Source organism: Balaenoptera ricei, chromosome 11 (genome assembly GCF_028023285.1).
Source record: "Balaenoptera ricei isolate mBalRic1 chromosome 11, mBalRic1.hap2, whole genome shotgun sequence".
Classification (NCBI taxonomy): Eukaryota; Metazoa; Chordata; class Mammalia; order Artiodactyla; family Balaenopteridae; genus Balaenoptera; species Balaenoptera ricei.
In genome coordinates this window covers 87,496,143-87,509,939 of record NC_082649.1, presented here as the reverse complement: position 1 = coordinate 87,509,939, position 13,797 = coordinate 87,496,143, and the positions used below count along the sequence as shown (strand labels likewise).

The window sequence follows — 13,797 nt, the reverse complement described above, 5'->3', positions numbered from 1 at the left end:
TCTGTGTGCATTACTTTGTATTCATTGTGGCTTACTTCCCATTTACTGTGGGTCACTAGCTTTGCATATATTAAAATAGCCCTCCGGCTCCTTCCCTTGATTACTTTTTGAACTGCCACGCGTTAGAAAATTTTACGCCTTTCTGTTATAATTATGAAAATTTGGTATTGGAAGATGGTGCCTTCACAGCACAGTCAGCACCCTGACTTCTCTTCCTAAACTTGGCTCTTGGATGGTCCTTCCATGAAATGGGACTCCTGCCAGTGGGGCAGTGGACGGACAGATGGTGGTGTCTGAAGGGTTCATTGACAGCTTGCCGAAGTGCTCTTGGATGAGAAAATAATCAGGTGTGGTCACTCTGTTTCACCTGTTCTTTTCTTCCCCCCCCCCACCACCACCCCACTGCTTGTTTTATCTTTGAGAGTATGCTATGAGCCCACCACTTGTAGACAGTCATTCAGTATCTTGGGGCCAGTCGAGGCCCCTCCATCAGCCGCTTCCTTAACCCCTACATTTCACTTGTAATCCCCTCCACCAGCCCTTCATCTCCTCACTGCCACCTGCCCCAGTAGCATCTTGCCAGGTACAGGGTGGACGATTGAAAAGCATGTGTCTCACCCTAGGAAATGTAAAGCCTTCTACCGAGAGGCTCTAACTTCCATCTGGATGCTTTCTGTGGCTTGATTCCCTGACTTGAATGAGAGTAAGTAAGACTACCGGGTGGTTTAGTTTCCCAGGCCACCCCACTGAACTACGATGGGGGGTGATCCCCTTAGCTACACCTTAAAACTCCTAGGTGTGTATCGTGTTGCCAGGTAAATCGTTTGCATATTTAAAGGGAACCAGATCATTGACCTGATGAGACCCAGAAGTGCATGTTGGCTTTATATTCTTAATACAGACAGGTTTTATTTCTTCTTTCCTGAACCACATGAACATGATCACGATTTTGAAACTTCATGATGCAACATGAGGATTTTAAGGAGTACTTCTTTTTTTTTTATTTTTGGCTGCGTTGGGTCTTCATTGCTGCGCGTGGGCTTTCTCTAGTTGCGGCGAGCGGGGTCTCCTCCTTGTTGTGGTGCACGGGCTTCTCATTGCGGTGGCTTCTCTTGTTGTGGAGCACGGGCTCTAGGCGTGCGGGCTTAGGTAGTTGCAGCCCGCGGGCTTCAGTAGTTGTGGCGCACAGGCTCAGTAGTTGTGACTCGTGGGCTCTAGAGTGCAGGCTCAGTAGTTGTGGTGCACGGGCTTAGTTGCTTCGCGGCATGTGGGATCTTCCCGGACCAGGGATTAAACCCATGTCCCCTGCCTTGGCAGGTGGATTCTTAACCACTGCACCACCAGGGAAGTCCCAAAGAGTACTTCTTTAGAACAAGAGCTAGCCTGACTCCCACCCTCCTTGACCCGTCTGCAAACCCTGTGTGGAGAGTAACTGATGATGGCGTCAGAACGTGTTCAGGATTTCCAGAATACAAGCATACCCTTCTTTTATTGCACTTCGCCTTATTACACTTCACAGATACTGCATTTTTTCTTTTTTAATAAATTGTAGGTTTGTGGCAACCCTGTGTCGAACAAGTCTGTCGGCCCCATGTTTTTCGGCAGTATTTGCTCAGTTTGTGTCTCTGTGTCACATTTTGGTAATTCTTGCCAGATTTCAAACTTTTTCATTATTGTTATATTTGTTAAGGTGATCTATGATCAGTGATCTTTGATATGACTATTGCAAAAAAGATTACAACTTCCTGAAGGCTCAAATGGTGGTTAGCATTTTTCAGCAATGAAGTATTTTTTAATTAAGGGATGTACCTTGTTTTTCAGACATAATGCTATTGCACACTTATTAGACTACAGTATAGCGGAAACATAACTTTTATGTGCACTGGGAAACCAAAAAAAATTGTGACTCGCTTTATTGCGATATTCACTTTGTTCGATATTCGCTTTGTGGCAGTGGTCTGGAACCAAACCTGCACCGTCTCTGAGGGACGCTTGTATAGGAATTCACATAGTCTCTCCATTTCTAGAGTTGTCCTCTTCCTCCCCACTTCCTCCTTTCCTCCGTCACTTCCATCCTTCCTTCCACCTTTCCATCCTTCCTTCTTTTTTTTTTTTTTTCTTCCTCAGAGCTTCTGTTATCTCTTCAAAACGCAGGCCATTTTCCTTCTGTCCTCACACATGGATGAACAATGAGAAAGAGGAGTTTTCTTTTTTGGGTGGGAGGAGGACCGTGTAATCACTCTAATCATTTTCCTAAAAAGTGGTTTCACCGTTAACTTTTCTTCTCCTCTCCCCACAGACGTAGAAATATATTTTACAAAACTATGTTTAGTTTAATTTACACATCCTTTCATGAACAGACCAAGTTCTTTAAGGGCATTTATTCTGCTTCATATAAATAATTGATCAGCCAAGTTAATTTACTTCTGCCTGACTTGGTCAACCTTAATTAACTGCCCTGGAATCAAGACTGAACTTTTTGTTAGCTTAAAATCTTTCACAAGCATGATAACAAGGGCTTTATTTTCCTTAAATTTTCAGCATCAACACTGTAACCAAGGAAATAATCATAATAAGAAAGCATTGCTTTCATTTACTATAAATACATTGGCCAGGATATTATGAATTTTCCAGAATACTTCCAGAGAGCAGCTCTGTTGGCAACGACAATAAATAAGCACGCTAAACTCAGTTCTTATCCTTCCTACAAGTCCCTCCAGCATAAAAATCGATCTTTTGAAATCAGTAGCTCTGTAATGTTTCCAAGCAAGACGAGAAGCGGGCCATTTTGGCTTCCTTAAGCTTTCCGACATCTGTGCGATTTGTAGCATCAGCTTTTGTGAGGTTGTGTTGAATGGATCATATGTGATTTAAACATGCCCCGCGCCTTCAGAGAAACCATAGAGAAAGCCAGAGGAAGGTTGGGCTTTGTTTCTCCAGAAAGGACTTATGAGTGGGTATGGCATGGCCGTGCCCTCCAGGTGCCATGTCTTTCCTATTCAGGCACTTTGGGTGGTTGTGCGCTGTTTGTTGTTTTCAGTTTGTCACGAGCAAAGCAGTTCATTGGTTCTAGGGTGTCCCAGAGGGAAGCGGAGGTTATGCACACTGGGTGCCTGGGACGAGCACGGAAGAATAGAGGGTCCAGCATGCTATGTTAGAAAACACAGATGCCTCTCCCATGACTTGCTTTAGGTGATGCTAAAATTGTAAAACTCAGTAGAAAGAGACAAATACAGTGGTTCGCTAAAGAATGCTCACACTTTCAGCTTTGTATTTTAGATGCTTTTCTTTGTCTACCTGCCACCCTCATTGTTGTCTTTTTGGGTTTTGACTTTGTTTTCTTTCCCTCGATATACTTTGCGTCACCACCTAGCACAGGACTTTGCAAACTGGAAATTCTCTCACCATTTTTTGAACAGACAAGTTCACGTCTGCAAGGGGGAGCGATTCTGGCGGCATCGCTTCCTTAACCTGCTGAGGTTTCGTTTTCTTATCTGTAAAATGGGAATAGCATTCCCCGCTTTTTCTCCCTCAGAGAATTCTTCTGCATTTGAAAAGTACATAAGAGGGCTTTGTCGTTTGTGCAGCATGACACAGATATAAAGGCTTATTAAATGGCTTGGAACATTCCATAGAAAGAAAAACTGCCAGCCCAGATATTGTTAGAAATGTTCTTAGACATTGACACTCCTCATTTTTCACATGTGCTTTTCAAAAAACCTGTTTTCTCCTGATTGGTGTGGGAGATTATGGGAAAATTTAAATCTTCCAACTGACATACTACTGTTAGCACTTGACTAATTAAGGACATCCTCGGACCAAAATAATCCTTTATGCAATTTTGGTCCCAAAGCCTGCACTCTCACAAACCTGGTTTGCAAGCCAAGCTGCTTGGCTTGATGCCTGCAAAAGTTGTGCTGGAGGACTTGGCAGTCTTCTTTGGAACTGCATGGACCAAACCCTTCTCATCAAATTGTGCACTGGGGATAGTTCTTACTCCACCCACCATGATGGTGTCAAACTCCGGAAACAGGAGCGGGATCTCTTCGACCGACACCTGTCTTCAGGTCTGGGGTCCTGATGGTCACGTGGTTTGAAAGCAGCATTTTACCTGTAGCTCTGCCCCCTGAGGACAGGCTGTTTGGCTAAATATGCCCCATTCTGAGGGCAGGTATAGAGTTTAGGTATAGACAGTGCTTTTGTCTTTGTGGGGTGGGAAACCCCTGTAATGGATAGGCTTTGTGGAAGGTTAAAAACTTTTTTCTTTTTCCTTCAGCTATGCTTGTGATATATCCTAATAATTAAATGGGTTTCCTTGCTCACCAGTAAGACAACTGTTCTCTTCCTTAAATCCCTGAACACTGTCTTTTCCTAAGCTTCTATATATATGGGCAAGTTTGTGGCAGAGAAACTAAAATGTTGGGGGGAAAAGTACCTACGTTTGACAAATTTATTTATTTATTTATTTTTGGGTGATAAACTAGGTACTTGCATTTTGCCTGGTTCTTGCATACCGGAGAAAGTTTTAGTTGTTTTTTGGTAGATTCTTTACTCTGCAGACAGTAAGAATATGAACACAATTTTTAAAGGACTATAATCACTGAAATATCTGATCTAAAGAGACGAGAGTGAATCAGCTGTTGTGTCTGAGTTTGTTTCCCACCTGTTAACAAAAAATGCCATTCTTAATCCAGTTCAGAATTGGATTAACTTTAAAAAAAGATATGTCTTCTGGGTTTATGAAGTTTGTAGTTACGTTGGGTAATACTATGCACTGAAAGGAAATAAAGACAGATAGGAATTTTTCTGCTTTAATTTTTCCATTTGTTTTTTGTACGAGTTTATAGAAAAGAGACTTAAAACCAATCCTAGCAAGAAGGCAACCTCCTCTAAAGATGCCCAGAGTGTTTAAATTTCCCTGTTGTCACATATTTCACGTGTGGGGGGAGAAATCTGCAACACTGGTGGTACATATGTCTTTCCATGATTTGAATCAGTTTGTTTAGAAGTTTTCCGCCCTTCTTTTTTAAATTAGTTTTTATTAATATAAAAATTGTATAGTTGATTTATAATGTTGTGTTAGTTTCTGCTGTACAGCAAAGTGAACCAGTTATACATATACATACATCCACTCTTTTTTAGATTCTTTTCCCATGTAGGCCATCATAGAGCACTGAGTAGAGTTCCCTGTGCTATACAACAGGTCCTCATTAGTTACGTATTTTATATATAGTAGTGTGTATATGTCAATTCCAATCTCCCAACCAACTTATCTTCCCCCCTTTTAATCTAGGATTGGTGTTTCACATTTTACTAAAGTCTTAATTATACGGGCATTTCTCAGCTTGGACGTTTGAGCTGCCATCTTCCTTTAGTGACTCTTGTTTTTTCTGGCCTCTCTACCTGAAGTGTGACCCTGGCATCTTCACTGTTTGCCTTCCCCCACCTCACCTCAACTTCAAGAAAACACGTCAGACTGAATTTGTCCGAATCTTGGTTCCACCACTAGTAGCTATGATATTTACTGGGCAAATTAAAATAAGTCTCACAGAGCCTTAGTTTTCTCATCTAGAAACTGGGGCTAGGAATTGTCCTGAGAACTAAATAGGAGAATACATATAAATCGCCTGCAGTCGGGACCAGCACAACACTGGTGATCGATAGGTGGTCACAATTGATATTAGCAAATATTACCTGTCTTTTGTCATAATTGATATTAGCAACTATTGTCTTTTGTCATAATTGGACATCTTTACTGAGAGCTGAATTGGCTCCTTGGGATCATGGTTTTGTACCCAGAGAGCAACCAGGAGTGTGAAATGTATTTACACAAAGGCCACATTCTCTAGCGACTTGTCTTGGACTTACAGTTGTGCCCCTCATCCACAGCTTCGCTCTCTGAGGCTTGTTACCCTCAATGCAAAAATATTAAATGGAAAGTTCCAGAAATAAACAGTTCTTAAGTTTTAGATTCCACGCCATTCTCAGCGTGATGAAGTCTCACCATCCTGCTCCAACCCACTGGGAGTCACCCCTTTATCCAGCGTTTCCCAGCCATTTGTCACTTAGTAGCCATCTTGGTTGTGTCTTAGTATCACAGTGCCCGTGTTCACCTGTTACACCTTAAGTAAAATAGTAACATCTGTTTTACTAAATGATGGCCCCAAAGCGCAAGACTAGTGATGGCGGCAATTTGGATGTGCCACGGAGAAGCCATAAATTGCCTCCTTTAAGAGAGAAGGTGAAAGTTCTCAACGTAATAAGAAAAGAAAAAAAAATCATGTGGTGAAGTTGCTAAGATCTGTGGGAAGAACGAATCAAGAAAAAAGAAATTCATGCTAGTTTTGCTGTCATACCTGGAGCGGCAAAAGTTATGGCCATAGTGCGTGATAAGTGCTTATTTAAGATGGAAAAGGCATTAAATATGTCTAGCAAGATATTTTGAGAGAGAGAGACCACACTCACATAACTTACATTATAGTAATTGTTATAATTGTTCTCTTTTCTTGTTAGTTATTATCGTTAATCTCTTACCATGCCTAATTTAGAAATTACACTTTGTCTTAGGTATGTATGTATAGGAAAAAACATAGTATATATAGGATTCAGTAGGCATCCACTAGGGGTCTTGGAACGTATCCCCTCTGGATAAGGGGGGGACTACTATGTATATCTCTCTTTTTTTTTTAATTTGATGTTTAGTACTTTCAGATTCAGAACTTTTCTTTGGTCTGCCTAGGCAACATTTTCTCCAAAACAAACGTAAGAGGCCCAGACCTTTCAGGCCTTAAACCAAGCTAGAGGTTAGGAATCCAGTATGAGAAACACCTCTTTGAATGGGAATTCTCAGGAGAATTTTAACCATAAGGCAAAGATAAGAGTCTGAATTTGTTTAGCTTCTGAAAAGTGGGGAGTTTTTTTTTCCCTCTTCCTCAAAGAGGCCTATCTTATTGGAAAGGCCACTTTTGAAGAGTTTCAGTACCTGAATGAGTCCAAGGAGTGTGAATCTGTAAAATGCTTTTTGGGTTTTGAGTGTAAGGGTTTTCAGCACGGATTACCTCAGGGGACCTATTGGTAATGTGCGTCATCTTCTGATAGCCTGAATTTGCAGAATATTTCTCTAAGAGTGTAACACACCACACAGAGCCTGCATATACTAAAATTTAATGTTACACTTAATATGCTGAACAGAATGACTTACCAGTTTTCAAGCAAAGCATCCAGATACAATCACAGAAACTTAACCATAAATTCTAGGTTCACCTGAAAATAATTGTTTTTTTCTAAGGGGAAAAAGATAACATACAGAGAACAATACTAGTAAAACTTGAATTTGTTTTTTTCAAGTTTTTACTTTAATTTTTATTTTATATTGGACTACTGTTGATTTACAATGTTGTGTCAGTTTCAGGTGTACAGCAGAGTGGTTCAGTTATCCATATACATACATCTGTTCTTTTTCAGATTCTTTTCCCGTCTAGGCTGTTAGAGAATACCGATAGAGTTCCCTGTGCTATACAGTTCTGTATTCAAAAACTAGGCAATTGGACCATTTCTAAGGGGTAACGTGAGTGAAAGGAAATGACAACTGTTTACAGATTTTGGCAACACTGAAGGCAGGGCCCTTCTCCTAATGTATAACAACTGTGCTAACAGCTGCTTTTTTCTTTCTCCCCGGCTCCCTCCTAAAAATCCTTCTACCAGGTTTTTGAGTCATGATGCAAGAATCTGGGACTGAGACGAAAAGTAACGGTTCAGCCATCCAGAATGGGTCAAGCGGCGGCAACCACTTGTTAGAGTGCGGCGGTCTCCGGGAAGGGCGGCCCAACGGGGAGACGCCGGCCGTGGACGTGGGGGCAGCCGATCTGGCCCACGTGCAGCAGCAGCAGGTACTGAGCTCTGGAGCGGGGGCCGTGGAGGGCGGTGGGTGCCAATGCTACCGCTTACCCTGACGTTTGACCGCTGCGAATGCCTGGTGCTCACCGGCTCTCCGACTGTAAGCAGAATCTTTGAAGCCACTAGCGCACCAGGGCCCCAGTGACTGGCTTTAAGAGACGGAACTGCCAAGGGCTTGAGAAGTAGAGTCTTGGAAGCCCCCTCTGTCTTGGGGAATGGTGGTTGAAAATGAGGTTGGGTGGACCCCTGGCCACTTCCTTTGAGCCTCTAATGCGTCAGCCTAAACTTTAACTACTTGAAATAAAACAAATCTTTGGAGAAATGGTTCCCAGAGCTTGAATCAAAAAATAGATACATAGGCTTATTAAGCCTTATGATGAGAGAAACAAAATAAGGGATCAAGGGTAAAAGAGAAATGAGGGCTATAAGAGAGAAAAGTAGGTGACTTAGGAGAACAGAAATAAATGGAAATACCCAAGCAGAATTGGGTAGATAAACAAGACATCAATAACATAGGCATCGGTGTGAGAAACTGCTTGCCGCTACCTGGAGGAATTTAGGGAGATGGGCCACTTACAGATGTTTCCTACATACATATGGCTGTTGGTATGTGACTAAATCCTGTTAATGTTTTAAATTCTCTCTTAACTGTGGCTCCCCAAAATGCACGTAAGGTGCGATGTACTCATTGTGTTATATCCTTTGTAGGCATTTAAGTGGGTAACTGGGAGTGACTGGTAAAATATTTCCAAATGGTAAAGGGTGTGACCCAGAAAATGGCATTGTGTGGCCAGTGTTGATGCAGATTCAAATAAGTAAATAGCATTTGCTTGAAGATAAGCATTGTTTTCCCAGCCTCTCTTGTAATTAGGAAATATTGTTTGTTTTCGTTAATGCTAACGGATGATTTTTGTTGCATTTTAGTGTTTGATTCATTTATTCAGTACAAAGTAATGGTGCCATTTGGAAAAAGGCGTAAAAAGAATGGTGCATCTTTGGACTTTCTGAGTGAAACAGAAATTGTTGGGGGTTGAGGGAAGAGAAAGAAAAACACAAACCTTTTCTCAAACCATTTTCTTGGAATCTGTATCAGAGAAGCCAAGGCAGTCCCTCCTTGTTTTAGGGATATAGGCTTTGACAGGCTCTAAAACATGGATTATTTTCTCCTTACTAAGAATTTTTTACAAATAAGGAACCATTAGATTGTTAGTCTATCAGAAGTTGGTGGAACCAGTATGAGACAATGGAATCTGTCGGGGAAAGATACAACAGAGAGAAAGAGAAGGAAACTAACAGACAAGCTAAGGTCTTAATTCAGAGGACTTGAAGTGATTTGATCTCTCTTTTAGTGGCAGCTCAAATCCGGTAGTGCCTGCTTCCTGGGCATCACATCAGCTGGGATTTATGATGTATGTTGTGTATAAACTTTGGGTACTTGGATTAGTGCAAATGGCCAAATTCCACCCAATGCGGTTATTGACAAAAACTATCAGTATATGGTAGAAAGGTATCCATGTGTTTGTGTGTGTATTTGTTCATTTGATATTCTCAGATGTTTATGGTTCTGTTGAGAATAAATAGTTGGTCATTTGGTTTGCCATTTTCTGTGCCCTTACCATACAGAGGCCAAGGTCAACTGTTTCTTTATGGAGCGGTTGAAGTGGGGCTATTGACTGATGTGGTATGAACCCCGAGTAATTAGTATTTAGAGTATGTTAATTGGATAAATGAAAATGAACTTCTTCTGATTTTTATTTGAAAAACTGAAAATCATCCACTATCTCAAAGTCGTAAGCCAGCCAAAAACTTTACTTTTATACCATCAACACACACACACACACACACACACACACACACACACTCACACTCACTCACACACAGACACAGCCTGACCCCACGAACAGCAACCACAAGTTAACCTCACAGAAGAAAGTTGTATACATGCATTTTAACAGCATCTTCCTTGAAAACCATCAGTAGCAAAATTAGTTATTCATGTCTCCCCTCTTTATCTCGGCTGTGACCACTTTGGAAACTATGTTGTTATGGGTTATTGATATAAAAGTCAACACCTTTTGATTGTGCTTCAAAGTGCTTTTAATATTTTTATAACAATTTTATTTCTAATTGCCAAGGATATGTTTTGGGAAGGAAAAAAGCAGTTGGGTCTATCATTGTGGCTAAAACCCCACATATTGTGGTTGGCAGGCCTTTTTGGTCTTTTAAAATAAAATACTGACAGCTGTGTGACTTCCCTAAGTGTATGATGAGGCTCTTAACAGGTTGTTGGGGGGAAGGAAAATCTGTAGATGAAATAAGAAAAAAAACCCCGACAGGATTGAAAAAAGTTTTACGGGACTCGCATCCTCAGTTTTCTAACAGACTGAAAACTGCTACAATTAAACAGTTTGGAGAAATCCGAACGTCAGCGTGATGGACGTGGGTTGTTTTCATCATTTTTATTCTACAGGTTTTTACTTGAAGTGAGAATACCAGCAATGAGAAAATCACAGCCATGCTGAATTCATTACTGCGGTAGTCACACAAAACCACGGATAAAATTTCAATAACTGCAGGCCACAGTTGAGTAAACAGTTGCACTGAAATTTAATTCCTGTTGACTTTTCCCCCATTCCTCGCCAGGGGCACATTCTGACTCTGTAGTACAAAGACAACAGGGGTTACAGCTTTGATTAATGTAGGACAGTGGAAGAGAATTAGAACTGTAAAATATGTTAGAAGTCCATGGAACAAAAAGATCTGGCTTAAAAGGACTCGGTATAAAAATGAGTTAATTATGCTGTGTATGAAACTGAATGTTCTAGGATTTTCCAGTTGCACCAGTACGATCATTGACGATATAGGGAGAATTTTTACCTAGTGCCAGGATTTAAAATACATAAATGCAAGCCTCTCCATGTTTGATCGATATTACCAAAGATAATTACGAAGGAGAGCAAGTGCCCTTTCAGGATGGAGAGCTTTCACGAAGATTCGCTGTGAAGTGAGTGACTTCTGTGCTGGATTTGGTCTATAGGTTGGCTAAATTGGGTCCAGACAGACTTGTGTGTGTGTGTGTGTGTGTGTGTTTAATTATGTTGTTGACCACCTAGAAAAATGGGAGAAATCTGGCTTTTACATTTTCTCTTGAAAAATCAGCAGATCTGGTAACCGTGGCCAATATTCCTACAAGGGTAATGATTGTTGGGAGATGAATTGCTACTAAGTCAGGGAGCCTATAGCCCGGCAGTCAGCCTGAGTTCCCACCCAGTACCTTTGCTGACTTGTACCCTCTAGGCAGTGGAGTTGGTGATTCTTTTCTGGAAGTTGCCATCATCGCTCAGAAGCCATCGGCCGAGGAGAGGTGCTACCATTAGCTGGAGGAGCCTTCCTACACACTCACAAACTGTCTTCCTTCCTCAAAACTAAATGTATTATCTCTGTAATGTTTCAACCCTACTTATATCTGGGGCATGAAACTCTTATAACAATAGTTTTCTAATAATATAATTTGATAATGCTTCCGAACATTTTCTTTTAGCCATTGAATAATTCTTTACCCAGTACCATCACTGCTTTTTATTTCCTATTATCCCTGTCCCATTTCTAGGTCCGTGAAAGTTCTGTACTGGATATGGACTACTCCATTATGAAACTCAGCAACAAATACTATTACCAGTTACTAAAGTTTTTTTTTTCTTTCTTTCTTAAAGAAAGGATTTTAAAATGTCCAGAGCAATTTCACAAACTGTGTGGATTAATGCATTTTAAAAGTCTTGAATTTTAGAAAGCAGGATTTTATTTCCATATTGCTGCAAATGAGAGCTTTTTCAGATAAGCATATTACATAGAGCATAATGTTTAGAAGTTTCTCCATATACAGCATATGCTGTCAGGTCAATTAACAGAATGCATACTAGAAAATGTTTATTCAATAAAAATGAATAGCTGTTAAATAAAACAGCTACTTCTTAACAACATTCCATTTAATGATGGGCTTTTTTTCTTTTTTTTCTTTTTTCTTTTTTTTTTGGTACCACCTGGCACTTTTATTGTCTGCAAATCAGTGTAGGGAGAGCTTTGCTTGCTAGAGTGTTGAGGTATGGCTGTCGTTTTATATGAGAAGGGCGGTTTACAAGTAGTCTGTGAGAAGAACATTTAAAAAAAATAAACTAAATATGGAATTCAAAGATATATTATTTGGAGAGTGTGGACAAGTGATGTGTTTACTTCATATTGCTTCTTTGACATTTGGTTTAAGGTATGGGAGCTTTTAGCCCAAAAGACGTACATGTTTCATGTTAATAATTTAAAAGAAAAAAACAGTCAATGACTATTAAGGAGGTAAAAGAAATAGAAAGGATAGGGAGCTTCTGCAAAATCATGAACGAGAAGGAGGAGGATACACTGGGTTGAATTTTGCCAATGAGCCACTGAAGGAGGTGAAAGATGAGTCATTACACAGGACCAGAGACGCTCAGAAATTCTTCTCTTTGTTGTCAAAATGGCAGAATGAATCCCTTCCTTTAGTTTTTGTGACTGAAGTTACTAGTGGTTATCGAACAGAACAGGGAGAATGTCCTACCGACATTTCAAATTTTCAGTGCCTCTGTAGAAAACAATGCCTGGAAGAAATAGCTGTCAGTGTTTGGATGGGCAGTAAGGTCTTATGATAGGGGCCCTCCCTTTGTTTCTCATTCTCCCCCATCTTTCTGTGGGGGACCGTGTTAAATTCCAGTGGCCACCCTTTGCTTGTTTACCCTTCTACAGAGGGAAGCCCAGGTGATTAGGTGTGTATCTGTAGGTGCAAAGATGAGGTGTCAGTGGCCAGTTCAGCCCTACCATTCTCTTTTTCTTTGAAAAAGGTTGCTTATGAACTTTGTAGGGAACCCCCCTCAAATTCCCATTGTAGCAGCCAGGGACTGTGTCTGAACGGGAGGGTCTCTGGATGCCATTGGAAGGGTAAAGATGGTCAGCATCTTTGTATCCTAAGAGGGAAGCTTTCAGAAGAAAGTACAGAAGAAGAAGAGATTATTCATCTTTATTAAGTGCCCTCATGGGGCTGGGGATTGTGATAGGGGCCAGTGCCTTCCTTCACTCATAGACGAAGACCCAAGCTATAGTTTTAAATTATAAAATTAAAACACTTTAAAGGAATTGCTCTGCTCAGATAGCCTCTTCTGGGTTACAAGGTAGAGTTCAAATATTACAGACAATATTGATGGTCAAAAATATTTTGTAGGAATCAATGGCACCGAAATGTTAGCGAAAATCAAACAAATTGAAATGAAACAGACAGGAATTCAGATAATTCCGACAAATAAAGAAAAAGCAGCCACAACAATAACAGACTTGCACTTTTTCTCAATTCCTTTTGTGGCTATTTCTGGAAAAGGCATCTTTCCCCCTGAATGCTAAATTTAGTTCTCTACTCTGTTGTTTAGGTCTGCCTTCCATCCAAATATTGTTGTCAAAGATTTATGTAACTCGGGATGTGAGCCTTGTATGAAATTCTTTCAAGTTCTGATTTCTGAACAGTTGTGTGTCATTAATCTCTCCATTGAAAATTAAGATGGCCCAGAAAAAAAGAGTCGTGTACATAAGAGAGTGTAGTACTAGAAACCCAGATGCTGCATTTCACTATGAGTGAAGTGTAACCCTCTTGACTTGAAGCAAAGGCATTGCTACTTTGAGAAGGTAATTTTCAGCCCTGACCTGTGAGCTAATAATAAGAGTAAAAAAAAAAAAAAATACTCCCTATCTCTTGTCTAATCAGAAATCTCTTTTTGAACTTTCAGGAGGGATGACTTTAATGGTAATTTGTTGACAGATTAGCTTCGGTGATTGCAAAGAGTTTGTTTTGCGAAACTGGCAGGCTCCTATCTGTTCTCTGAAGGCAAG

The 13,797-nt window shown here is 40.5% G+C and overlaps 1 protein-coding gene across 9 annotated transcripts in view; it reads left to right on the top strand.

Annotated features, from left to right (window-relative positions):
- FOXP1 (forkhead box P1) overlaps nt 1-13,797 on the top strand; it is a 586,392-nt gene that overhangs the window by 350,802 nt on the left and 221,793 nt on the right. For all 9 annotated transcript variants that reach the window (XM_059940183.1, XM_059940174.1, XM_059940180.1 and 6 more), the window contains one exon: nt 7,705-7,889. In XM_059940183.1, the coding sequence (XP_059796166.1) occupies nt 7,716-7,889 (174 nt within the window). In that variant the 5' untranslated portion in view covers nt 7,705-7,715. The remainder of the gene's footprint in view (nt 1-7,704; nt 7,890-13,797) is intronic.